This window comes from Sciurus vulgaris (assembly GCF_902686455.1).
Source record: "Sciurus vulgaris genome assembly, chromosome: 2".
Classification (NCBI taxonomy): Eukaryota; Metazoa; Chordata; class Mammalia; order Rodentia; family Sciuridae; genus Sciurus; species Sciurus vulgaris.
In genome coordinates, this window is record NC_136462.1 from 14,601,256 (window position 1) to 14,627,416 (window position 26,161).

Here is a 26,161-nt window from a genome sequence, read left to right on the forward strand (position 1 = left end):
TCTCGCGGCCCCCATGCGCTCATCCTGCCCCGTCGGGTGCATTCGTCTGTTGGGGCTCGCTGTCCGCCTCCCTCGTCTAGAACGGGGGTCTGTGGAGCAGGATCGTCGCTGGGGTGCCCAGCATCTGCAGCGATGTCTGGCAGGCGGTCAGTGGTGACCATCCGCATGAGAGGTCAGAGGCTGGGATCCAGGCCTCCCCTGCGCTGGTGCCCTCCAGATCCCCTTGCAGAGGGGCTTATGGCCTGGACAGTCCACTCCAGGTCCCTCACCATGGGCAGCTGGGCTGGGCTGGACAGCCAGCCACGTACTCACCAGCAATGACGGCGAAGTCCGCCCCCACGTCACAGGCGATGACATCCCCGTTGCGGATGTGTCTCCTCACGGCCTCCTTCACTTTGCCCATCCCCAGCTCGTTGCCTCCATCGCCGACGCCTGAGGGGCAGGGGAGCTGGGTCAGGCTCAGGATCAGGGCGGGATGGAGCGCTCCGTGGCCAGGCAGCCCCCAGGCACGTGGCTCTGCTCTCTCTGGAGGGCCCAGTGGTGGGCTCTGGAGAGACTAGATTGTGATTTTTTTCTGGCACTGGGAATGGAATCTGGGGGTGCTTTACCTCAGAGCCACACCCCGGCCTTGTTTCTTTCTTTCCTTTTTTTTTTTTTTTTTTTTTTTTTTTTTTCACAGACAGGATCTCACCAAGTTGCCCAGCCTGGCCTGGAATTTGTGATCCTCCTGCCTCAGACTCCCAGGACGCTGGGATGACCGGCATGGGCCACTGTGCCCATCTGACTCTGGATATACTTTCCAACAACCAGCAGATGTTGCTTTTCCTTCAGGTTTTCTAGAAATTTCTCTTTAGAAATAAGTCCAAATTTGAAACTCCCCAGAGCATGGGCATGTCCCTTCTTGGGTCCCCTTCTCCAGTCACAGGTGCGGTGCCCTCTCTGCAGATGGTGCCAGGCCCACTGGAGACTCACGGAGATAGAGGAGAACTTCTCTAACGGCCTCTGCTTCAGGCATGTGAAAGGGGCCAGGCGCAGTGGTGCACGCCTGTAAGCCCAGCGGCTCAGGAGGCTGAGGCAGGAGGATCTCGAGTTCAAAGCCAGCCTCAGCAACTGAGAGAGGCCCTAAGCAACTCAGTGAGTCCCTGTCTCTAAACTAAACATAAAAAAGGGCCGGGAGTGGCTCAGTAGTTAAGACCCCTGGGTTCAGCCCCCAGTACCAAAAACAACAACAACAAAAAAGAATGTAAGACTGTAATGAGACAAGGAAATAATAGGAACTGCTACCGTTGTGTGTTATGTAGTAATAATAAGCTGTATTTGGTATTTACCTGAACTTGTAAAACTAAAATCATAAAAGGCGCCTGGTGACAAACTTGCCGTGTGGCAAGATGACACTCCTGAACAATGCTGATATGAACCTTGATCTAGGATTTGAGTGGGGGCTCCTGGTGTAGTCATGTTCTGGTCTTTATCAATGAAGACCAGAGCGTGACTGGGCTGAAGATCACGACTTAAACCCCTGGACTTTTGGAGCAAACTGTCAGCAGCACCATGACTGGAGGACTCCACGTCACTCTGTCTCTTGACTGCCCCGGCTGCTGTCCACTCTATCACCGATTGCTGATCGACCCCTGTCACCAAGGCCAGATGACTGACCACCTCTCCTGTGGCAACGACTGCCTCCCAGCCTCTGACTCATTTGACATCCGAGGATATCCAAAGACACCCGAGGAGCTGAGAGAGGCCACAGCTGAGAAGAGTCCCCTCCATCTTGCTGACTGACTTCTTGGCTAAGAGACGTTGCTTTGAGTAAGTCCGTGGGGATTGGACTCTAGGTGAACAGGGAGTGAATCCTCAATGTATTTGTGACTTGCTATCATTAGGAGTGTTGAGTCGAGTGTGCACAGCATGAATAAAATCCACTTGTTGGAACCGAACCTGATTCCTCTCTTACTCACTGCTTGCGACAGAGCCGTATATAGGAGGCCTAGTTGTTATCTGATATACCATGACTGGGAGAGGGACACACACTCCAGGGCGGTTGCTTAACATTTGAAGAGACTGCAGTCCAGAGGCCCATCTGATAATCAGCAGCCAGAGGATTTCTTAATTAGTATGATTAAGGAATGCTAGGATATTTAACTGTTAGAGTAAGTTTTACTCATTGGCGAAATAAGGTGATCAAGATAGGAAGACTGGCTAAAAAGAATTAACGGCACCTCCACCCTTGAAGAAACCAGATTTTTAAAAATCCAGCAAGCCAGTCGGGTGTGGTGGTGCACGCCTATAATCCCAGCCGCTCAGGAGGCTGAGGCAGGAGGATGGCAAGTTCAAAGTCAGCCTCAGCAAAAGTGTGGCGTTAAACAACTCAGTGAGACCCTGTCTCTAAATAAAATACAAAATAGGGCAGGGGATGTGGCTCAGTGGTCGAGTGCCCCTGAGGTCAATCCCCAGGAGCCCCCCGCAAAAAAACATCCAGCAAGCCCTGCAGCCTGTATCCTTTGAGGGCTGCTCCAGTCCTACAGGATGCTGATCCGGTGTCCAGGTGTTTCTGGAGGCTGCTATGGACTAGGTCAGCTAACATGGGCACCATGGCATGTGCCCACAGTCCCAGTGCCAGGTCCTCGGGGGCCGAGGCAGGAGGATCAGGAGTGCAGGAGTTTGCGACATGAGGGAAAATCACGGCACCACCTGCAAGTGTCCACGGGTCTCCTGAGAGCTAGCCAAGCCATGAACTGCCAGGGATCTGGGGGGGCGGGGGGTCCTAGTACAGGTTGGGGTGTATTCCTGGGAAGGGAAGGGGATACCCCAACAGCTGCTCCAGAGCCTGATTGCTGACTGCCCCTTGGGAATGAGAGACCCTGTCCTTCTCCACTTCCCCCAAGCCTGCCCTGCCCAGAGTGACAGGAAGCCTGAGGCCAACCAGGCCAAGCCCCCTGCACGTGCCACACCCACAGCCCCTTCTGGGAAAGGCAGGGAGATTTGCAGAAGCTTTCTAATAGCTCAAAGGCTTTTATTGTCTCGCCAAAACCTCAAAAGTCAAAGGGGACTAATGAAGCCAGGGAACACTGAAGTCTAAGATGGAGCCAACAGTCAGACACAGTTACAGACAAGTCCTGGTTTACTCCAGGGCCCGAAGCGCCTGCCTGCCCCTGTCCACCGCGACCCCAGGGAGGAGAGTTGGTTCTCCTCGGGGTTACAATAAAAATTCCAGAAATCCGTGAATGCAGTGCACTTCCAAAACCGTTTAGGGACCTGAGAGTCTGGAGTCTGGACTCTGCGCCTGACGCGACCAGCGGAAGTAATTAAGGAGGTAACCTCGAAATTCCTTCCCGGCAGGAATTTTAAGAGGTTTAAATAATACAAAGGACGCAGATCCTCTTGGAAAACCATGAAGTTCTGTGCAAACACTAATTATCACAAAATCACATTGTTAACGGTGGTAATACTATACTCATTCATTTGATATACTAAAGGTTGATGTCTTTTATAAAATGATACATGACACATTCCATCCCCTAGGACCAAAATAACGTGCCCTGCCTTGGTTTTATTATTGTTATTATTTTATTATTGTTATTACTGTAGAGCCAGGCGGACAGAATAAGCTCTGTATGTGTGGCTTCCTCTCCCTGCTGAGGACTGTCATGCACATGAACGGCAGGGTCGTTTGTGTGTACACAGACCATAATAAACAAAGAGCATCCTTGGAGTGGAGAACAGTTGACCCACGTAACCCTTTCCCGAACCGTCTTCGCGGTCGGCGGGAGGATGTTCGGTGCTGGCGCCGCCCACTTACCAGTGGAAGAGATTCCAGGAATCTTCTGTGCAGCCAGGAAAAGGTGGTCGATGGCGTCAACCAAGTGCTTGATGTTCATCTTCCTCGCGTTGTAGTAATTGCCGTCAGCAGCCCTTCCCGCGCGTTCTATGGCCACCAGATGGTCAAACCTGCCAGGAAGCAAGGGTGGTGGGTGCTCGGGGGGCGAGCGGCAGCTGGTGAGTCTGGTGAAGGACCCTCGCTGTTCCTTGGACTCCGTTATCCAGGGAACCGCTCTGTGCGGGGCCTCCCCTGGGACCAGACCACGACGTGATCTTAAATGTCACAGGGGGTCTTTAGCAACTCCTCATTGGACTCAGAGGCTTCGAGGGCAGGAGGTCATTGGTCAGGTGTCTGGGATGTCTGGGGGCCACCGACAGAGCGGCCTGACCCCGAGGTGGTGTCGGCTACAATGGGCCCACTGCTGTCCCTTCCAGGATCTGGTTAACGTTCCAGAAATGAAGCAGAAAGCGATTTGAAATAGAAAACCAACGACTCAGGGGCTGAGACTGTGGCTCGGTGGTGGAGCACTTGCCTAGACCGTGGGAGGAATTGCATTCCATCCTCGGCACCAAATACAAAACTAAATAAAATAAAGTCATGATTAAAAAAAAACACTTAAATGTTTTTGTAAAAAAAAGAAAACAAATGAATCAAAGCTAGATGAACTTCTGTGGTGGGAAGAGGAAAATAGGGGCACAGGTGTTATGGCAGGCAGAATCACACCTGGGGCCCTTTCCAGGTCTCCTGACACGGCCTTTCGAGCCTCCAGCATCTGCATCTGCAGGGTGGCCGGGGAGTAGCACCATCTGACACAGCACTGAGAGGGTTACAGGAGGACCGGCACAGGAGAGGCTTGGCACAGAGCCCCACCCTCCTGGGGGGGCGGGTAAGTACCAGCTGCAGTTGCTGTTAGTTGTATTTTTAGCAGGAATATGGTTTTCTTTTTCTTTTTCTTTTTTTGGTATCAGAGACCGAACCCGGGGGGCACTTGATCACTGAGCCACATCCCCAGCCCTTTTTTGTATTTTATTTAGAGACAGGGTCTCTCTGAGTTGCTTAGGGCCTTGCTAAGTTGCTGAGGCTGGCTTTGAACTCGCGATCCTCCTACCTCAGCCTCCTGAGTCCTTAGGATTACGGGTGTGCGCCATCGCGTCTGGCTATAAATGTTCTTTAAAAACAAAACCCCCATGGCTGTCCATGGCCTTTGGTTGTGCTGGAATGTGGAACATCCCTGTGCCTCGAGAGGGCAGGCCACGGGGGAGGTCTTGGAATGCACCCCTCAGCTGCCACTGGGAAGCAGATGTCACGGGAGGAAGGAGCTTGACCCTGCAGCTCCCTGAGACCAGTGCATCAGAGGAGGCGAGAGGCAGGTGGGACAGGAGCCACCAGGGAGACCAGCACGTACGTCCTCCACTCTGGAGGAAGAACTATTTCTGGACACGCTCCCCGGGTAGAGCCCACTTGCATGCTCTGTGGGGAGAACTGGTCTGCTAGCCTAGGAACTTCCACTTCCCCGAGGTGGGCAAGGGAAGCCCACTCCATGGGAAGCAGCTCCTCTTCTCCAAGGGGAGCAACTGTGGCTCCCCTCTCTGCACGCGGGCATGTCCTGCCACGAGCGTCCCGTCAAGAGGACTTCCTAGGTTCTTCCCCCAGAGCCCGAGCTGTGTCCCAACCCTTATAAACGCACCACTCCTTCTTGCAGCTTTAAGTAGCATATTGGAGCCTCAGTCCAACTTTTCCTCGGTCCCTCAGATCCAACCTCATCGTCAACTCCAGGTTCGGCTGTGTGCTGTGACATAGCTAGCCCCCAAGGCTGAGGAACCTGTGCCTTCACGTTCTAAGCAGGCAGTTGTCAGTGGGTCATGAAATTTTTTTTTTCTGGTTCAGATCAGCCCTTTTTTGAAAAGTGGAACAGCACAGACCGGAGCAGAAAGCTCCGGACAAGGCACATCGTTGATTTGAATCTTCAGTGTGGCAGGAGTGCATATTGCTTTTTGAAACCTATTTCAGGTTGTGTGTGTGTGTGTGTGTGTGTGTGTGTGCACGCACTACTTTGCAGCCCTAAATGCATCACTGTGGGTTGTCACAAAGGTGTGCAAGACACGAGTTATGAGACCGGAAGCGCATCTCTGCGGACGGAGGACAGGTGAATTTCAAAATGTTTGACCACAACACACAATAAGAACCCCATGGAAATGCAGTCTCATGAGAGGACACTTAATACTGACATACGAGCTATACAATGCTGCGGTCTATTCATCATCCAAGCTGCCAGTGTCCCCAAACTGAAATTTTTCTATTCGATTGAGTCCTGGCCTGTGCTTTGAAACTGGTGGTCATTTTTTTTTAAATTCCCCGATTTCCCTTCTCTGTCAGGAGGTAAGCCGCTTCTCCCTGCCGCCACGCCCGCTCCTCCAGATGCTCTGCGGGGCCCTGGCGCACCGTGGGCTCCCGCGGGTGTCAGCGTGCCTGGCAGAGCCGCCTTCCTGGGCTCAGGGCTTTGTTCCCACTCGAGGGCTGGGCTGTGCATGAGCTCTGCGGGGAGTTAAGCGTGGGGGTCTTCCCACCATCGTGCACCTGAGCTGGGATGGGACATATGTACCTGGGTGACTTGGGATCCCCATCTTTGCACAGGAAGCCCCGGGCATCTTCCACCGATTCACCTCGGTAGGTTAAAATCGGGATCGGTGTCTTCAGAACACCTGGAAGAGAAAGGCAGAGGGTGGACACGTCAGCCCTGGGGTCGCACTTGGGAGACTCAAGTTCGCTTTCCAAAGGCTCCTTTGGAGGGTCGTCATGAGCACTCTTGAATAAAGTCCCCCCAGAATACCACTGAGTCAGGGTCAGAGCACAGCGTAGGCTCCAGCGCTGGTGGGTACTGGAGGGTGGGGTCAGGCCGGTGCGGACTCACATGCAGTAAGCTGCATGTAAGACGCCCATAACACCACAGGGACCAAGTCCCGCGCTGGCCCCTGCCATCGAGAGTGCTGGACACACAGTTCCATGCCCACGGTGACAGTGTGTGGCCCTCTCCTGAGCACTGGACACGTGCACTCTCATCTAACCTTCACAGTTCGGTTTCATAGAAGCCACTGTTACTCCCATTTGACAGAAGAGGAAAACTGTGGCTCAGAAATAGTGAACAGCCTGAGCAAAGCCAAGTACCGACGTCAGTACCACGACTCCAGTTCTACTGCCAATTCCCCAGCCGCCTCCCAGCTGCGTACCTTCAGGGAATTCAAGAAAGCCCCAGAGACTGAGCCTGGGGTTAGCGACTTATTTGGGAGTAATTTCCAAAATGAATTTGACTTTTATAAAAAAGGACTTGCTCTAATTACAAAAATAATACCTATGATGCTAGAATATGTGGAAAATATGCACAAATCCGGTTTTCATTCACCTCTCGCTTCTGCAGTTCGGGGCAGAATCCGGTTTATGCACGGGCCCAGGGCGAAGGCGCTGGGTGGAAACCGAGCCCGGGCAGGGTGTCTTCCGCGGACACCTCAGGCCCGCGGGTCCCGGGGCTCTGGGTCTGCTCTGCGGCCCTGGACGGGGGCCAGAAGTATTGTGTGGAGATCTAGCCACCTCCACAGTCTCCATCAGCAGCTCTTCGCCTGTCGCAGAGCCACGCCTGCACCCTGCACTCCACATTAAGGCCACTCGCTTGTGTTGCACACACATCGGGGGCGCGGCTCCCCCAGGCTCCCCACCACCCTGCTGCCCGGAGCCCGCTGTCACTGCCACCCCGAGGGCCGGGCGGCAGGCTGGGATGAGGGTCTGAGTCACGACCAGAGACCCCGCTCTGATTCTGCTGTGGCCCTGGTTGTGGCCCGACCCCTCCCCAGGTGCCCCTCTGAGGGGGAAGGCACGTGGGTGGCCGTTGGCCATGGGGACGCTCGCCAGGCACATTTTACCTGCGAAGAGATGAGTGGCCAACTGGGGGACGTGGGACAGGGGACAGGGGGTCTCGCAGGCTGAGAGCCCCAGCCCCTCCCCGTACGGCCAGGGGCTGACCATGGCCGAGGACCCGGGTGGGGCTCTCGCTCCTCTTCCTAGCTGGGTGACCTTGGGTGAGCCGCCCAAGCTCTGCGTGTCCCCCTCTGCCAAATAGCGGCCACCTGCCAGGACCGCGGTGACGGGAGCCCGCCTGGCAGGCGCTAAGCCCAGGCGGCTCTTCCCGACTTCCTCGGAGGCGCGTCAAGGGCATGGATGCCGCTCAGAAGGGTCCCAGGGCCCAACAGAGCAAAGTCTGTCATCCCAAAGAAGGGCGCCCGAGGAGGGACGCTGGGAACCCCCGAAAGGGAGGGTCGGACGGTGGGCTCCGCCCGGCCGCAGGCGGGAGCTTCGCTTCTCCAGGGTGGACTGAGATACCGTCCATCGAAAGGCCAGAGCGCCTTCCTTTCTTCCTTCAATGTGATCAAGGTTCTGCAGAATCAGAAGAGCAACCCGCAGCTCCAGGCGCAGGCAGAGCGCAGAGCCCAGCCCAGCTCCCGGAGAGGCGGCTAAAAAGACCCTCCAGCGGCGCAGGGTCAGATGGGAACCGTGCTGTCCAAGGGCAGCATCTGACACTGGCCAGCCCTGCCCTTGGATGGCCTTCTCTGCCCAGACAACGTCCCCTGGCTTCCTGCTGTCTCCCCAGCGCTCCCGGTCGCCCCTGCTGCCTGCTCCCCGCTCCCCCTTCCCCCGTCCTCCTCTGGGGGGAAGGGGTCCCCGGGTGTAATCCGGGTCCTCGGCTCCAGTCCTCCGCTCCGTCCCTACTTATTCCCTGATCTTCCCCAGTGTCTTCGCTGGGGCCCTCAATGTCAACGGCGCTCCACCGCATCCTGGCAGCTTAGACGGCTCTGGGCTCACCTCCATGAGCGCCTCCCCCTGGTGTCTAGCAGTCATCGCACATGTGACAGCTTCAAGCCTACACTCTATAAAAAAATTAATTGTGGAAAAATAGGCCCGATATAAAATCGATCATTTTAACCATTTTTAATTTGGTGGCACTAAGTGTGCATTCACCTTGTGTGACTGTCATCACCGTCCATCTCCAGGACTCTCATCTTCCCAAACCAAACCTCTGTCCTCATTCAAAACCAACTCCCCCATCCCCTCAACCAAGCTGCTGGCAACACAAATTCCGCTTTCTGTCACTGTGAACTGGACAACTCTAGGTCCCTCCTATAAATGGAATCATACAGTATTTGTCCCCTCATGACTGGCTTATTTTATTTAGCAAAAAACCCTCAAGGTTTGTATATGTTGTGACATGTGTCAGAATTTCCTCCCTTTGCAAGGCTGAGTAATATTCCACCATGTGTCTATACCACATTTTGCTTATCCATCCATTTATCCACAGACAGTTGAGTTGTTTCCATTCTCTGGCAACTATAAATAGTGCTGCTATGTGTGTGGGTGGGCAAACAGCTCTTGAGTTTCTCTTTGTCTCCTTTGGGAAATGAATATCCAGAAGTAGCATTCCTGGATCAAAGGGGAATCCTGTTTTTAATGTTTAAAGCAACTACCACATTGCTTTAAGGAGAACCTGACCATTTTGCACTCCCAGGGACAGGACATTATTGCCAAACATGGATTCTTTTGTTTTTGTTTTTTGTTTGTTTGTTTGTTTTTCCTTTCTTTTATGGTACTGGGGATTAAACCCAGGTTCACCCTACCACTGAACCACACCCCGTTATTTTGTCACAGGGTCTTGCTAAGTTGCCCAGGCTGGCCTTGCACTTGTGCCCCAGGCTCCCACGCAGCTGGGATTACAAGCCTGTGCCTCTGTGCCTGGCAAAGCCAAACTCTTGGTTCACACCCCACACCTGCTCCACCGCGGGTTCCCCTCCTGTCCCGGCTCCTGGCGACTCTATCCTTCCAGTGATCGGGACAAACGCCTTAGAGCGACCAACCCTGATTCTCCTGCCTCACAGCCCCACCCAGTTCACGAGGACTCACGTCCACTCTACCTGCAGGACACAAATAGAATCCAGCTGCTCTCCCTGCTCCCCCTGAACCTGTGCCGCTCGTCTGTCCTGGTTACTCGGAAGGCAGAGCCTGAGCCTGGGGTGCAGATGGCGCCCGGAAGCTGCGGGGAGGGAACGGGGACGGCCAGGTCGGGCGGGTGGGAAGGCAGGAGGGAACGGCTTCAAGCCAAGGGCGCACACCCTCCACTCCCGTCCCTAGTAGGTGGCGGGTCCCTAGCAGGTGGCGGGTCCTGCTTCTGGGCTCTGGCTTGTGTGGGGCGCGCCCCTCCGTGTGATGCAGGCCGGAAGCTGCGCTGTGGGGCCTACCCATTCAAAGCCACCCTCGTCACCCACTCCGGCAACCCGACCCGTCTCCTGTGCCGGCCAGCAGCTACCAACACCCGGGAGAGCGTGCCTGCTCCTCTCGGGGTTCCCAGGGCTCCGGCCTCACCCAGAATACGAGCCCAGATGTCCGCAGGCACCTGAGGCCCTTTCCCTGCCTCCTGTCCGACTTCTCATTCACCCCAGGCCATTCAGAGGCCTGTGCCCTCTCCCGCGCCTGCCAGGGCCCCTCCACTCAGTGACCTCTGCCCAGGCCGTTGCCACACCGGGACACCCTTCCCTCAGCCAGCCGGGGCCTGGCTCCCTCGGCAACCTCGAGTCCGGGCTCAGCTGTCGCCTTCTCCGTGAGGCCCTCCCTGACCTCCGGTCTGGAGGAGCAGTCACTGCCTGCCCCTCCCTCTCCAGTCCCCTCTCCTGCTCCTTTTCTCCGTAGCCTGGTCAACTTCCACCGCGTCCTTTTCTCCTGTGGGGTTTATTTTCCGTCACACTCCAATAGAGCATACGCCCCCTGAGGGCAGGTCTGTTGTTGGTTTTGTCCCCGGGGCCTGGCACATAGTAGGTGCTCAGTACACACGTGCTGCAGGAGACGGAGTCTGCATGCACAGAAACGGCCTTTCTGAAACTTGCGACATGGCGGGGGCGCTTTAGCTTTGGCCTTGTGGGGGTTGAAGTCCTTTTCAAATACTGGAAGGCGAAAGCACTTCCCCTAAGGACGCACGTCGAGGGGCACAGAGAGGGGGTGGGTTAGGGTCAGACTCTCCAGCTTTCCAGCATGTACCAGAGTAACCCTTCCTGCAGATGGAGGAGGCGGGAGGAGCAGGCTTTGCACAGCCCACGACGGTGGCCAGAGCCACCGCCTGCAGCCCGGCTGGCCATCTGGGCATGTCAGGTGCAGCCCTGCCCATGCGCACAGGTTGGGCGTTGCTGCCCGCAGCTTTCAACCACCCTGCCCTCCCCAGCTCGGTGCTCCAGGGCTGAGCGGGGTTGCTGAAGTGCTCGGCAGGCCTCTCCTCATGGCACCGGGACAGGACAGCAGCAGGTGTGCCTCAGAGACCACCGGAGTGCTTTGCAGACTGGCAGGTCTGTGTTCAAATTCCATCTCACCATTCCTGCCTGGGTAAATCCCCTGCCCCTCTTGGAGCCTCGATCTCTTTCTCTACAAAGTGGGACTAATGCTGCTTATGACAAAGAGTCTTTCTGAGCTCTGAGAAAACGCCCTGCGTCCAGGGCACCGCCCGTGCCTGGGTGCCCTGCAGAGTGCCACACACGCCATTCCCTCCAGCCTCTGCTAGGGCCTCTCTGGGGAACCAGACAGGGCCACGCCACTGCTCACCTTGCTCCACGGCATCTTCCACCAGTTTCCTGTGCAAGCTCAAGGCTCTCTGGTCAACCACCATGGAGACCTCCTTCTCCAAGGCCTGCAGGAAGGCGCCCAGGGCGATGGCTCCCGGGGGGCCATCTGTCTCTTCTGGGGGCTCATGGTTGAAATGAGTGGGGAACCCAGTGGTGATCAGCACCGAGCGGGCGTGGGACAGCGACAGCGAGGCCTTCAGCAGCTCATCTGGACAGAGCAGGGACCTGATCCCTCGATTGCCTAAAGTTCAAAAATAAAGCTTTAAAACAAAAGAAAGCAATTGTGCTGAAAGCCAGAACTTCATGCTAAGACTATTTGGTTTGTCATGTTTGCTTGCTTATTTATTTATGTATAAATACTGGGGATTGAGCCCAGGAGTGCTCGACCCCTGAGACACATCCCCAGCCCTTTCTAATATTTTGAGATGGGATCTCACTAAACTGCCCAGACTAGCCTCAAACGTGCAGTCCTCCTGTCTCAGCCTCCCAGATAGCTGGCATCAGAGGCCTGCACCTCCACACCAGGATGCTTTGTGATTTTTCTCTCTTTCTCTTTCTTCTGAGGTGCCTGGGATTCGAACTGCGGGCCTTGGGCTTGCTAGGTGAGCACTCTCCAAAGCGAGCTATTTCTTCAGCTCCCGCTTTGTGATTTTAACGACTCATCCACCAGAAAGCTTTCCTGTCCCCCCACCTCCCCCAGTAGTGAAGGACCACTGGGCAAAAGGGAGGAGCCGTGGCAACGAGACTGGCCCTCTGGGGACATGAGTGGGAACAAGAGGTGCCGCTCCGGCCTGGCCCTGGGCTGCTGTGCGTCTCTCCTAGCTCTTTCCCCTTTCCTGGGGCTGGGATGTTGACAGCTAGAGTCCCCGGCCCTTGATCTCTTGGCAGAGCTGGGGGGTCTGAGTGGCTGGGAGCAGAGCCCCCTCCTGCTGACTCAGGACACACCCAGGAAGACCCGCCCAGGACTGCGAGGCAAGGGACCCTAAGACAAGGACTCGGGTGCAAGCATCTCAGTGGGAGGTGATCCCAGGAAACACGCGGATGACAGAAGGGACACTAAGGAGTGCACAAGTGACCTCCCAATGGGGCTCCACCCTGCTGAGGGCCTCTAAGAATCTGTGGGTACCCCCAGAACTGCCCTGCAAGGCGCCTGAGGCCGCACACTTACCCACCAGCTCCATCCTCTACGGGAAGGCTGCCCGTGGGATACTGACCCTCGAGGCTCCCTGGAGTCCAGAGAAGGCTCTGGAGGGACAGAGACTGTCCTCCGAGAGATCTGAGCCTAAGATGGGAAGCTGTCCTGCTGGGAAGCACCATAGGCACCGCCTGAAACCCAGGCCGAGCAGCAGCAGTGCATGCTGTAATGTCCACCAGCAGGCTCAGCTTCTGACCCTTGTCACACATTGAGGCCCGGGGACAAAAAGACAGTCTGTGTAGGTAATGAATGATCAGTCAGGAAGATGGGGGCTCATTCAGAAGGAAATGAAATGCTAATATCTCCAGAGCTCTTCCCCCTCCTCCTCCTCCACCACCGGTGCTACCTGCCCCCAGGGCTTTGCTCCTCCCTGCAGGGAGCAGAGTTGTCCATGAAGCACCTCCTGTGGGCAGACAAGGAGGGGCAACCCCAAGGCTTTTTTCCCACCTTGGGCCACCAGGCAGAGTGGGGGAGGAGAGGCCCTGAGAACAAGGGAATTCTAAAATGTATAAAGGGGGCAGGACACCCCCACTTCCTTGGACACCCAGCTCTGGGGCTCTTCTCCGTGAAGTCTGTCTCTTCTATTCTTTAAATAAAACTTGCTTTCCACGCTTGCCTCTGTGTTTCTTGGGTGTTCAATCTTCAACATCTGGGGAAACTGGACTCAGCCCTGGTTGATTCTTGTCACCGGTATCATCTACCATGCCCGTCTACACTCGGGTCATCTCAGAGCAAAACAGAGTCCTGTGACTAGACACTTCCACCCTGGCGATGGCTGAAATCACGGGGCCCAGGGGACGTGAAGGAAGATTGGTTTCATCCGCACATGGAAAACATGAGGGATGCAGGCTTGGTGCTTCCTATGGAGAAACAGCCCCAGATTTAGATCTGGAAGCCTAATTCTGCCAAGTCACTTCTGTGTGTCCTTGACCACATCTCTTGACTTCTCTGAGCCTGTTTTCCAAGTGGGAAGAGGAACAGTTCCAGTTCTGCCTGGGAGTGGGTCTGTACCTTACATTTGTACATTCCACAGAGATGGAAACCCACGTCTAGTATGCAGCATGCCTGATAGAGAAATCACGGGTGTGTACACACATTTAGTGATAAGGACGTTCACCGTGGTATTGTTTATGGTGTTACATAATGAGATATGGATCAAAGGTGGAACATTTCTATAAATATATAACATTCCATATAAATAATAATGGAATTCTATGCAAACATGAAAAAGGATGCTGTGGAAGACTCTGACATGGAAAGATGTTCACAATATATTAAAAAGTGAAAAGAGCAAGTCTCAAATGGTGTACTAGAATTCTGGTCCATCTATGCAAACCTAACTGCCCATATTGGCTGATTGCAATGTGGTTCTGATCAATTTTATTGCTTTTTTACTTTCATATTTTTTGATGCTTCTATAATGAACATGAAGTGCTGTTGATAAGAGGGGAGAAGAAAAACAACTTTTTAAAGAAAACAATGGAGATGTGCTGTATTCCATAGGGCATGGTGAGCACTAAGTGAATCTGGTCAACCGAGGATACACTTATGATTTTATTATCAGTGAAAAATCATTATGCTTCCGCTACCCCCAGTATTCCTTCAGATTTTCCAGGGACCTTGCGTGCAAAGCAACGTCCTTTTAAAAAAACACCAAATGATTCTGTTATGCCCGGTGAGTAATGCTTCGTACCCTGGACACTGTCATGAATCTTCTACCAGATTATTTAATATAGTGGCAATCAAAATCATCCATTGTTCTTGAGGATTAAAGAGGGTCCTTAGCAGATGAAATGAGGACATGCAGACAGCCATTAATCTGCCTCCTGAGCCTCCTGCTACCAGCCTGCACGCACAGCCGGCTGGGCAGCGTTGGGCTTGACCTCTCGCATCACCCTTATTAAGAAGGGTGCACCCCATCTGTGGTCAGTTTACTTCCCAGTTCCTTTTTATTTTATTTTTTGGAATTTAAGCAAATGGCTGAGTTCAGAATTCATCTTCCTGTTGAGCCTGTGCTAAGTGGGAGAGCCTACAGCTCGGGTAAGAATGTTTGCAAGGAAGAAAATACGGTGGAAGTTTTACAAAATATCCATCCAGGGGCTGGGGATGTAGCTCAGGGGACCAGCACTGGCTCAGCATGTGGGTTAGACCCTGGGATCCAATCCCAGCAACACACACACACACACACACACACACACACGCACAATGCTTCTAGGATCAGCCGTGTAAGAGACGGTGTGTGCCATCCTGCTGCTTGAGCAGGTCCTCAGGTATGTCTGTGGTGGGCTGAATTTACTGTATGTTTACATGCAAAGGAAACCCTAGCCTCTACAGAAGGAATAAAGGAACGAACTAACCAACCACCAAGCAGGGAGCTGCGCCTGGTGGTTCAGTGGCACGCTTAGTAACTGCAGAGCTCTTCTCAACCAGCTAGGTTATGTGGACTTGGACGAGTTTCCTAACCTCATGTGCCTCAGTTTCCTCATCTGTTAAATTAAGTTAACAGTACCTGGCTCGCAGTCACTGGGAGAATTGAATACAATGGATCCATAGTGCTTTTAGCATGATGCTCAGCACAGAGTGACGCTCAGGAGTCCATAGCTATTATTCTTGTGACTTTTCACAGCCCCAGAGGGAAGCACGATTGCTGGTAGTCCTGTTACACTGACACAAGTCACTCTCTATTGAGAAGAGAGACCCAGAGGAACCCAGTCTACCCAGCTCAGACAGTGGGCGAAACAGCGCCCTCTGCTGGCAGCCTTGGATTTGGCTCCTGCAGGTAGGTGAAGGGGGAAGTTCACAGCCCTCAGCAGCTTCAGCAAACCTCTTCCTACTTGGACTCTGCAGGCCGCCTGGAGGATCCTACTTCCCCATCCCGTGCCCGTGACTCACAAACCGCTTTTCCCTGAGGCACAATACACACTCCACAGGTTGGCTGAGAACTCTTGTGAGGGTCTAGGCCGCCCTGACCCCCCAGGGGAAGCCGTCCAGCCCCCACCTCCACCTTCTGCCCAGTGTAAAAATCTGTTCTATGCCCAACCCCAGGGCAGCAGCGTGAAAGGCGAAAATTGGGCACCTTAATAAATACTTGGGTAGCCTTTCTAAATGTGGCAGTTGCCTGCCTAGAAGCCTCTCTCCCTTTCTTTCTCCCCTACCTGGCCCATTTGGTTCTGGGTACCCAGCTGGCAAACTCACCCCTCTAGCTCCCTTCATGTGTTTAGCGCTGATGTTTATTTAGAACAGCAACAAAAAGTCATAAAGAAAAAAGGGTCACCCATAGCTCACTTCCTAAAGACGGTCAGCGTTTGGATGCATGTACTTCTAGCCTTATTGGGATTCATATACCATATGAGCATTTTTAAAACTCCTGCAATTTGCAGCTTTTTTTTTTTTTTTTTTTTTTTTTTTTTTGCGGTGCAGGGGACGTAACCCAGGCCTCTTGCGTGCTGTGCAAAAGCCCCACCCCAAGCTGCACCCTGCCCGCCCACGTCCTGCCTTGTTCCTGAACATCACAGCACTGAGGAGTCTCTCCAGGTCACTAGGTGTGATTGCTTTGTCTTACCTGGGTCTATGGCGATTGCAGTCTCCAGTTCTCTGATCTTCTGAACAGCGGAAGCTGACGCAATGCTGTAGTGCAGAGGGTCTTGGGAAATGTGGTGGACCTCTGGAATTGTCTCAGGGGTGAGACGGTGGGTCGAAGTCTTTGTATCCTTCAGGTCAGTCATTGCCATGCAGCCTGGAGTGCTGGCGAAAGCCAGTGGAGCCTCTGCAACACACAGCGGGAGGGACTGAGCCCAGCGGGTCTCATCTTGTTGGCTGTGGATGGCCAAGATGGCACCCCTACATCAACTCTGCCTGGGCCGCACCCAGACCAGAGCTCACGACTAAAGTTCCATTTAAACAGCTGCCTCTGAATTTTAGGGAAGCAAACACAGTTAAATGTGGCAAAAAGAAGTGAGGTACAGCCACAGCTGGAGTATGAGCTGCAGCAGGCTCCATCAGCTGAGCCATGGATAGCACCAAGTGTTTACAGAGCTCTTAGCATCCAGAAGATCTCACCCTCTCAGTTTACTTTCCAGGAAATGTTGGATTTGCTGGGAACACTGTCGGCATCGTTTCTATTTTTCTCATAGCGCTTACATTTTGCTTTGGTATATGCTAATTTTGCTCTTTAAGAAAACTTTCCCCTAGTAGACTACAGGCCATGTGAGGTGCTCTATCATAGTTATTAAGGAGTGGCTTCAGCGTGGCAGACACGCTTGACTTTGAGATGCGAATTTATCCTTTCAACACTCATTTCCTCCATTACAAAACAATGAGAATACCTCAGGTGGTCGTTGTCCGTCCTAAATTGGAAAATGCACATAAAAGTGTTTAGCCCAGTGCCTGAGACACAGCCAGCCCGCGCTAAGTGAAGTTTTGCATTGCCGAACCAGACGTGGTATCTCAGCTCCTCTCCTTACTCCCGGCTCCCAGCTGCTTAATCCTTACTATACATAATTTGCCCTTTTTTGCCTTCTGCAGTTATTATTGTCCTTGGGCACTCTGCTTCCACCCAGCTAAATGCTCCTCAGAATGAGGGACCATTGCTCATTCATCCTAGAATTCCATACAGGGCCTGGCGCATAATAGGTGTTCAAAAAGTATAGAGGCGAGTTGCATAAATAACAACGTCTTGTATTCGAGTAACAGTAAAATTTCTTAGATGTAAAAGAAAGCCAGAGTCAGCCAACGCTTCAAAAGGAAAATCTACCGCTAGATACACACCCTCCGGATGTGATGTACGAAGGGAAGGACTGATGGATCTGAAGGATGCCGACATTGTTTCTCCATACTTAAGAGAACATCCATCACCCCAAAGCCATTGCCCATCAGAACGGTCGGCTGAGTGTGACCCAAGGTTTTGCCTGATCACTTGTGTGCTGTGCAGCAATGAATCCGTTGCTAAGCCAAGTTTAAAGATCGAAGTCTAAGGGCGATTCCAGTTTGTCCTCACTGATGGTGTTATTTGCTTTCATTTGCAACAAAATACACAATTACCATCAGAACAAAAGTGCCCCAGTGCTGGGGCGGCCGTGGCAGGGAGAGTTGGCAGGGCGTCCCCGTGGTTGATGGTAGGGGAGCTGAGGCATAAGTACGGCACCGCACGTGCGAGGGTGTGTGCACACCTCCCTCAACACCGCGCCCCACATGATCACAAGCTCCCCAGGACTCCACCTGGTCTCGTGCAACTTTGTGTTTCCAAGCTCTGGGTCATGCCTGGCACGTAGTAGGTGTCCAATGCACATATACTAAATAAGTGAATAAATAGCATCGCACGGGCCTTGGCATAGCTCCTCGCCATATTACAGAGAAGTTTTTCTTGTCACAAGCACTGATAGCTAAACTCTCATGAATGCTTCCAAAATAAATTAAAGTAACACTAAGTTCTATTCATGCTAGAGTAAGTGTGGTTGACCTGGCCAGAATTTTCCAGTGTCTAAGACAATGGGTTGCAGGAATTATTTTTAATGTTTCTGTAAGGTTCCAATCTTACTGTGAACTGGCGAGGGCGCCCTCAAGTGTGCCTTTGTTGTAATAGCACCCGAGCCCTTTGGAAAAATATACAGACCGTGTTTTCAATTATCTGGCAAATAGCAATTGGCCTCGGTATCATACAACTGTGGACTGAAAATGGTCTAAAGAAAAAAATCGTGTCTGTACTGACTATGTACAGACATTTTTTTCTTGTCATTGTTCCCTAAACAATACAATATAACAACTATTTAAGTAGTTACATTGTCTTAGGTATTAGAAGTAATTTAGAGATGACTGCAAGTATACAGGGGTGTGTGTGTAGGTGATATGAAAATCTTATCATTTATAAGGGACTGGAGAATCCATGGATTTTAGTATCCTGCATCGGGGGAGGTGTCCTGGAATCAGTTCCCATGGGTACGGAAGGATGTCTGTACAAGATGCTATGGTTGGTGTGCTCAGGGCCCTACCAACCTCCAAAATGTCTCAAAAAGTCAAGCTAAGGTTCTCCTCCTGTTAGGGCGAGCTGTGAGTCCTTAGCAGATGGGAATGTATTTGGTCCCAATGTGTTTGAGCTCTAAGACAAACGGCTCTTCTGAGGAAACCCAGCCCTGGGATTAAGGCGCCCAGAGAGAGATTCTGTTTCTGGCTTTGGTTTGGAAATCATTGCCCTCTACGCCTGTGCTTTCAAGAACTCAGGCCCACTGGCTCTGTCCTAGGGAAGAAGTAGGTGTCCCCTGTGCCCCAACGTACTGCAGCTGCTCACAGCTTCGAGACTGGTCAGCGGAGAAGGCCAGAACACTGGGATGTCCCCTGGCTGCCACTCCACAGGATCCCCGTAGTCCGGTTTGGAAAGTGCTTTGATTCCCAACAGTTCTGCAGGTGGAGAAAAAAAGGTACCCTGCAAGTTGAGTTGTGCATAGTTCTTTTTCCAAAAGGAGCCCTCGTCTTAGGCTTATCTGAAATAGCATTGGAGGAGGAAGAGGAGGAGACTGGAAAGTGAGGCTTTCCCAATTCAGGACTCTCCATAACTCGTGGCCCATGTTGGCTGATACGGTTCCAGAGACTGGAGACTTGAACTCCCTGATGTGATTTCTGGAAGGAGTCTTGAGTGCGCGATAATGTGCTTTCATTGCAGGTGGCCAACAAAGCCAGCGTTTGTGAGTTTCCCTTTACACAGACTGAGTCACATTGCACAGAATTGGCCTCTACTGCTTACCACCAACAGCACCCCCAACCTTGAGTGGACATCAGAGTGGACAAGGACAGGGAAGATGGACGTGTTGGGCCCAAGCTGTCCTCACTAATGCTAAGTCTGCTCAGCAGACACATTGCTGATTGTGGCCCCGAGACCATCTTTCCATGAGGAAGGCAGCAAGGTGCTGATTGCGCTTCACAGAAAGCCAGCTTTTGCATAGTTTTGTTTGGTACGCAGCCGAGCGAGTTCTGTGCACGGGACTCTGGCTCTCGCCCCGGACCAACACCAAACTCTTATCAGGCTCTCTGCGTACTCTAAGAGGCCTAAACAGCTTCCAAATTAGAGTCCTTCTCCTTGAATCTGTTTACCCTCCCTCAGATTGAATTCATACTCTGAGGATTAGCGGATTTCGGCTCCAGTGGAAATCTGGAACAAAGCCTTCTCCTGCCTACATAGGCCACTGACTAGATTAGAGGTCGACTTGAATCTTGGAACAGAGTCCTTCCACTCTCTGCTCCCCCTCTGGCTCTCCCCGCCAGCCACCACTTCATTTGAAGTTCATAGGAGCTTCACATTTACCAAAGACTCCCCAGGGGGCAAGGTTGGCGAATCTGTGAAGGGTGACCTTTAAACCTGAGGGCATCCGTAAACCCAGCTCTGGGGCTGCTCCTCCACTCCCCACATCTCCCCTCAGACCCTGGGTACAAGGCAAGTTCCTGAGTGCTCCTCAGACCCAAGGCCAAGAGGCGCTGTGAGAACCGTGAATGAGGCTGACCACTGACCTGGGTCACCGATGTGAACGGGCCGTCCTTGGTCACCTCCCATGGAGCAAGTGGCCTGCAGCAGGCTTTCCAGCTTGTCTTTGGGAACAGGCCTCATTGTGACCACCAGAGGGCAGCAGAAGCCAGCCACAGGGGCACAAGGCACTGTTGTCTGTCAAATTAAGTAAAACATGTTATCCAACAGCCTTAGCACAGATTCCTTGAGCACCCAGTGTTCAAGGCAGCTGAATGAAGGACGGGGTCCCAGAAGCTGTTATAAAAATTCACCTTCTACTTCGAGGTGATACAGAGATGGGGATGTTGGCTGGTAACCACTGATTTAAAATAGGGAATTCTAACTTTTAATGTGCCATGGATTCCTTTGGTGGTCTGCTGTAGCTATGGATGCCCCGTCAAAATAATGTTTTTAACCACATAAAAAAATTTGTAGGGCTGGGGTTGTGGCTCAGCGGTAGAGCACTTGCCTAGCATGTGTGAGGCACTGGGTTCGATGCTCAGCACTGCATATAAATAAGTAAAGGTCCTTTGACAACTAAAAAAATACTTTAAAAAATTCATAGATTCCAATTTCCAGTTTTATTGCACATGCAGTTACTAAGTTCTGGAAAAACATGAGGCAGTGGTATGAACCAAATGGCGAGCTCTAACCGTTGTGATTTTGAAGTAGTGAGCAAAGTATATTTAATGCAAAGTATATTTTTGACACTCCAGGAAGGGCTGTGATATGATATAAAGATATCTGTGATTTCTTTTGGCAATCACAAAGCTCCAGGCTTGCTGACAAGATGGCTGTTTGTTGCTGACGTTCATAATTAAAGGAAACCCTGTACTTCAATTTGAGGTTATGAAAATAAAAATGTATTTTTTTCCCATCCAATTTCATGGACCCTCTGAATTTTCTCCATGGATCTCAAGGGGCCCATGGACCGCACACAAGGAACTTCTGAGAGAACCACAGGCAGAGGGACACAAGGGAGCAGAATGTCCCAGGAGGAGCTGGTGTCTGTTCCAACTCCAGATTCTACACTGGACAGAGTGGTCCAGAGCCTCCGGGCCCTGCCTCAGCCCTGTCTCCACAGGAGTTGCATAGGGCGATCTGGGTGACTTTTACTCTGGTGTGTGTGTGTTTTCCCTCCTGAATGGTTTCTGGTCCCTGCAATGGGGCTTATGAAAGATTTAGGATGCAGCCAGGACTGTAATCCACTGGGAAAGCCTTGGCCACCACCTAAAGGGCTTGCTGTTACCACCCTGGTGGCAGCAGGATGAACTTGGGTGTGCCTGCCAGCCCAGTGTCTGCATAATGGCAGCCAGGAGAGGGAGAGGCCTCATGCCAGGGCCACTGGCAGAGCCAGGAGCACTCCCAGCGGCCAAGGAGCCTCTGTCTGGAGGTGACTTCAAATCCTCCAGGCTGACAACAGGATCCAGGATGGCTGCCTGGCCACCTCTCCCAGGACCCAGGGGCAGAGGGGCTGATGTTAGACCTCCGGGACGGTGATGTGTCCTGGAAAGCAACTGGGGCCACGTGATGCACACCATGTGGACACACTTGCACCTCCACGAGGCGTCCTTCAGCATCACACCTGTCTCACTGATATCGTGTAGGTGGGGGACAGGGGTCCCAGTTCCAGCTGGCGTTGGGACTTGAGCAAGCCTTGCTCTCTTTCTTTCTCTCTGCCTCAGTTTCCTCATCTCACATAAGAGCTGTGTGTGGTGAGCCACAGGCCCCCCAGCCCTTACCTACTCCAAGTGCTAGAGTGTTCCCCGGGCGGGACTCTGCTCTGGGTCCCAGCCAGCAGCTGCGGCTCCATCCCACCCTTCCCTAGCTTCAAGGAAACCTCTCGGGCACACGGTTGGTTCACTGTGAAAGGCAGCACAGACTGTGGACGGCCTTGTTTCTGATCAGAGGCAGCTCAGGTCTCGCTGGCAGGAGCCCAAACCAGGACATTTTAATAAACATTGCAGAGCTCAGGATGAAATCTCCAATCCGAGTCCTTCATAAATAAGGAAACCTGGAACCTCTCCATCTGCATTGATCTACCAGAGTGACTGCTCAGACGGTCCTAAAAAATGTCCAGGAAGGGGTCTGTGGAATGACAGGCTAATCCTCTCCCACTGATAGGTGTTGGCTGGAAGAAAAGCCCAGAGGCACAGTGGGGGTTACAACCTCCAACAGAGGCAGCGCCCAGGAGAGGCCAGCTCCAGTGCATCACCTTCAGCCAAGAACAAGACCTGGTTTTCTGGACACAGACATAACATAGTGGCTAGTGGGCTGGCAGAGGCCCTGCCGCAAATCCCTGGGCATTAGCAAAGCCAGCCACATTCTCCCTGAAGAGATGTGCACCTGAACCAGGGAGGTGTCTCAGAAACCTCACTGAGGGGCCCTAAATGAAAAGACCCAGAGAAATTCCAGACAGGTTTGGTTGATGCAGCTACAATGAACCAAAGAAGACGCACTGGGTGTCACGGCAGTATTGGAAGTGGGTGGACAAGAGTTTGGCTCCAAGTGGTTGACAACTTTCCCTGGGTCGCCAAAGTGGCTGAGCTGGGGGTAGAACTCAGATTTACTGCCTTCTGTGCCAATGTTCTCCTCACCACAGGAAAATGCAAGCTGACCCACATTTTTAGGCCTCTGCGCTGGGGGGTTGAGTGCCTACCTTGTATGCTCCTGTGTGGCCGAGACCTTTGGGGTGTCTTCTAGGGAGCCCCACCTTCTCCAGGGCCCTTTCCAGGGAGAAACTGCAGTCCAAGACGAAGGTCACCATGTCCTTCAGCTGCTCCGCGTACTCCTCTAGTGAGATCGGGCAGCCTGTGCAGGTGCCGAATTCATATTTCTTGAACTGGGGACAGACTGTCCTGGGGACACAAGGCAAAGCTCACAGGCCCTAGACTCTCAATATCATCCTGCACAATTAGTTTTTAGAAAGGACTGGGGAGAGGAAGCGGGTACCCAGGGCTGAAGTTTCAGGTCCTGAGGGCAAGGTAAAGAAAGTGGATTTTTTAGCAGGGGCCTTGACTGGCACCCTTGAAACATGACCAGATTGAATGTTATTAAATCAGTATGCATGTTGAGTAGCCCCTGCCACCCCATTATATTTCCTATAATCCCCACCCAAGGCCAGCCAGGCCAGCAAGAAAACACAATGGAGCCCTCTCTGCCAGGGAGGTGGGGCCAGCAGACCACACGGGACAGAGGACAACTTCTCCAGGAAGCTTTCAGAGCTGGCAGGGTGCGAGGACTTTCTCTCTCCTTACAGAGAACCTTCTGTAGGGCCGAGAGCCTTCTGTGGTCACAAGCCTATTCTTCCCTCACTCCAGAATCATGATGCTGTTGCTAGACAGTGCTGGGTGGTGGGCTGTAGAGACGCACAGGACCCCATCCCAGTCCCTGAGCAGCTCCTGATCCCACCCTGAGAGGACCAGGTGAGACTGCACTGGGACAGACCCTAGCAATGCAGAGCAGGGAGCGGCAAGGGGTTAGGCAGAGGAGCGGCGCTGAGAAGGGAGAAATCCATTCTTTCTTATCATGATACTTTGGATCTGGATTGTCCCCCAGAGTCCATGTGTTGAAGACTTGGTTGCCAGCCTGTGTGCTACTGGGAGATGGTGGAACCTTTAGGACGTGTGACCTTGTGTAAGGAAGGGAGGTCATTGGAGGTGTGAGCTTGAAAAGGATATTTGGCTGCGGCCCCTCCCCTCTCTCTCTGCTTCCCAGACACCACGAGGTGAGCAGCTTTGCTCAACACGCTCTTTCAGTGTCCAGGTCAGAGCCGTTGAGCTAGGGCTGGGTCACCATTGGTCCTGAGATGGGGCTAAGGCACAGGCCAAAGGAAGGCACTGAAGAATTTTAAACAGGAAAGTCATGTGATCAGATTTAGATTTAGAAAAAGAGAGAGCAGAAGATGGGATGGCAGGGGAGGAGAAGGCGAGACTAGGGCAAGGAAGGCAATTACCGTGTCTGTTGGTCTAGGTGAGGAAAGATGTGAGCCAGTTAGCCAGGTGGGGGAAATGAGGACCACTGGAGAGGCACTATGGAAGCAGAGCCCCCAGAGCCAGTTAGACATGTTATGCTGTAGACCCCCCTTGTCCATGGGGATACATTCCAAGACTCCGAGTGGATGCCTGAAACTAGCTAGTACCAAGCAATGTGTGTGCTGTGTTTTTTCCTAAATAGATACACCTTGTTAGTCAGCTTTCATTGCCATGACAAAACACCTGAGAGAATCAACTTACAAGGAGAAAATATTTATATTGAGGTTTCAGCTCTTGGTGGTTTGGCCCCACCACTATGGGCCTGTGGTGAAGCAGAACATCATGGCAGTGAGCAGAGCTGCTCACCTCATGGTGGCAAGGAAGCAGAGAGGGTACTTGCCTTTATAACAAAGCCCCTCTCCTCAAATTCAATCCAGTGTGGATTAATCCACCGTTATGGTTTGGATGTGAGGTGTCCCCCAAAAGCTCATGTTTGAGTCAATGCCAGAAGGTTTAGAGGAGAAATGACTGGGTTGTGACAGCCTTAACCCATCAGTCAATTAATCCTCTGATGGAGATTAACTGAGCAGTAACTGAAGGCAGGTGGGTGTGGCTGGAGGAGGTGGGCATCAGGGGCGTGGCTTCGAGGTATATATTTGGTGAGTGAAGTCTTTCTCTGCTTCCTGATCATCATGTGAGCCGCTTCCTCCATGATGTTCTGTCTCACCTCAAGCCCCAAGGAATGGAGCCAGCCTTCTATGGACTGAGACCTCTGAAATCATGAGCCCCCAAATAAACTTCTCCTCCTCTAAAATTGTTTTGGGGCTGGGGTTGTGGCTCAGTGGTAGAGCATTCACCTAGCATGCATGAGGCCCTGGGTTCGATCCTCAGCACCACACAAAAGTAAAATAAAGGTATTGTGTTCATCTACAACTAAAAAATATGTTAAAAAAATAGAATTGTTCTGATCAGATCTTTGAGTCACAGCAGCAAAAAAGCTGACTAGAACATCCACCGCTGGTTTAATCCTTTGATAAAGTCAGGGCCCTTGTCATCCAATCACACCCCAAAGTCCCACTTCTGAATGCTGTCGCATTGGGAAGCAAGCCTTTGGCACATACGCTTTTGGGGGACATTTAGATCCAAACCCTAACACACACCTATGATAAAGTTTTATTTATCAAGTAGGCACGATAAGAGATTAACAATAATAACTAATAATAAAAAAAACAATCATAACGATATGCCATGTTATGGTTTGAATTTGGAATGTTCCTCCAAAAGCTGGTGTGTGAGCACAGCACTGATGTTCAGTGGTGAAAAGATCGGACTATGGGAGCTCTGAATTATCAGTGGATTAATTTGTTGAATGGATTAATAATTTGATGGACTCCTGGGTGGTGCCTGCAGGCAGGTGGGGCATGGACTTGGGGACTATATCTGTCTCTGGCCTCTCCCCACCACCCCTTTCTTTCTGCTTCCTGGCTGCCATGAGGTGACCAGCTCTCCTCCGCCATGTCCTTCCACCATGACATTTCTGCCTTGGTGCCAGCCAACCATGGATTGCACCTCTGTGACTGAGAGCCAAAATGAATCTTTCCTCAAGTTGTTCTTGACAGGTGTTTTGGTCATAGCTATGACAAGCTGAGCAACCCATACTGTTAATAATAGTCACTTAAAATTTGAATTGTTTATTTCTGGAATTTTCCACTCAGTATTTTTAGACCTCAGTGGACTATGGACAACTGAAGCCAGGGAAATTGAAACCACGGGCGAGGGAGGTTTGCTATCGCTGAAAAGTCTGGGCAAAATCACACAATGTCGATGACGTCCGCCTCTGGAGGTTAATGTCGGAAGGGTGTTTCTTTTCTTCTTAACCCTGCGCAGGCAGCTTTCAGGAGTGGGTGACAAAGTGACAGATGGCAGTACCCATGGGATCTCTCCAGGCCTGGACATTCTTAGAAATCCCAAAATGTTACCCTGATGCAGAGGCAAGGGATGGGATCTAGAGATGGGGTGAAGTGGAACAGAAAG

At 52.2% G+C, this 26,161-nt stretch overlaps 1 protein-coding gene across 6 annotated transcripts in view; it reads right to left on the reverse strand.

The window, feature by feature from the left end:
• The window catches only part of DGLUCY (D-glutamate cyclase), a 45,462-nt gene that overhangs the window by 19,037 nt on the left and 264 nt on the right, over positions 1 to 26,161 (reverse strand). For all 6 annotated transcript variants that reach the window (XM_079128969.1, XM_079128967.1, XM_079128970.1 and 3 more), the window contains exons 2-9: positions 22,813 to 23,011; positions 20,159 to 20,309; positions 18,932 to 19,054; positions 16,224 to 16,427; positions 11,447 to 11,707; positions 6,423 to 6,522; positions 3,800 to 3,948; positions 313 to 432 (exon numbers count right to left, since the gene is read on the reverse strand). In XM_079128969.1, coding sequence (XP_078985095.1) covers positions 313 to 432; positions 3,800 to 3,948; positions 6,423 to 6,522; positions 11,447 to 11,707; positions 16,224 to 16,427; positions 18,932 to 19,054; positions 20,159 to 20,309; positions 22,813 to 23,011 — 1,307 coding nt within the window. The remainder of the gene's footprint in view (positions 1 to 312; positions 433 to 3,799; positions 3,949 to 6,422; positions 6,523 to 11,446; positions 11,708 to 16,223; positions 16,428 to 18,931; positions 19,055 to 20,158; positions 20,310 to 22,812; positions 23,012 to 26,161) is intronic.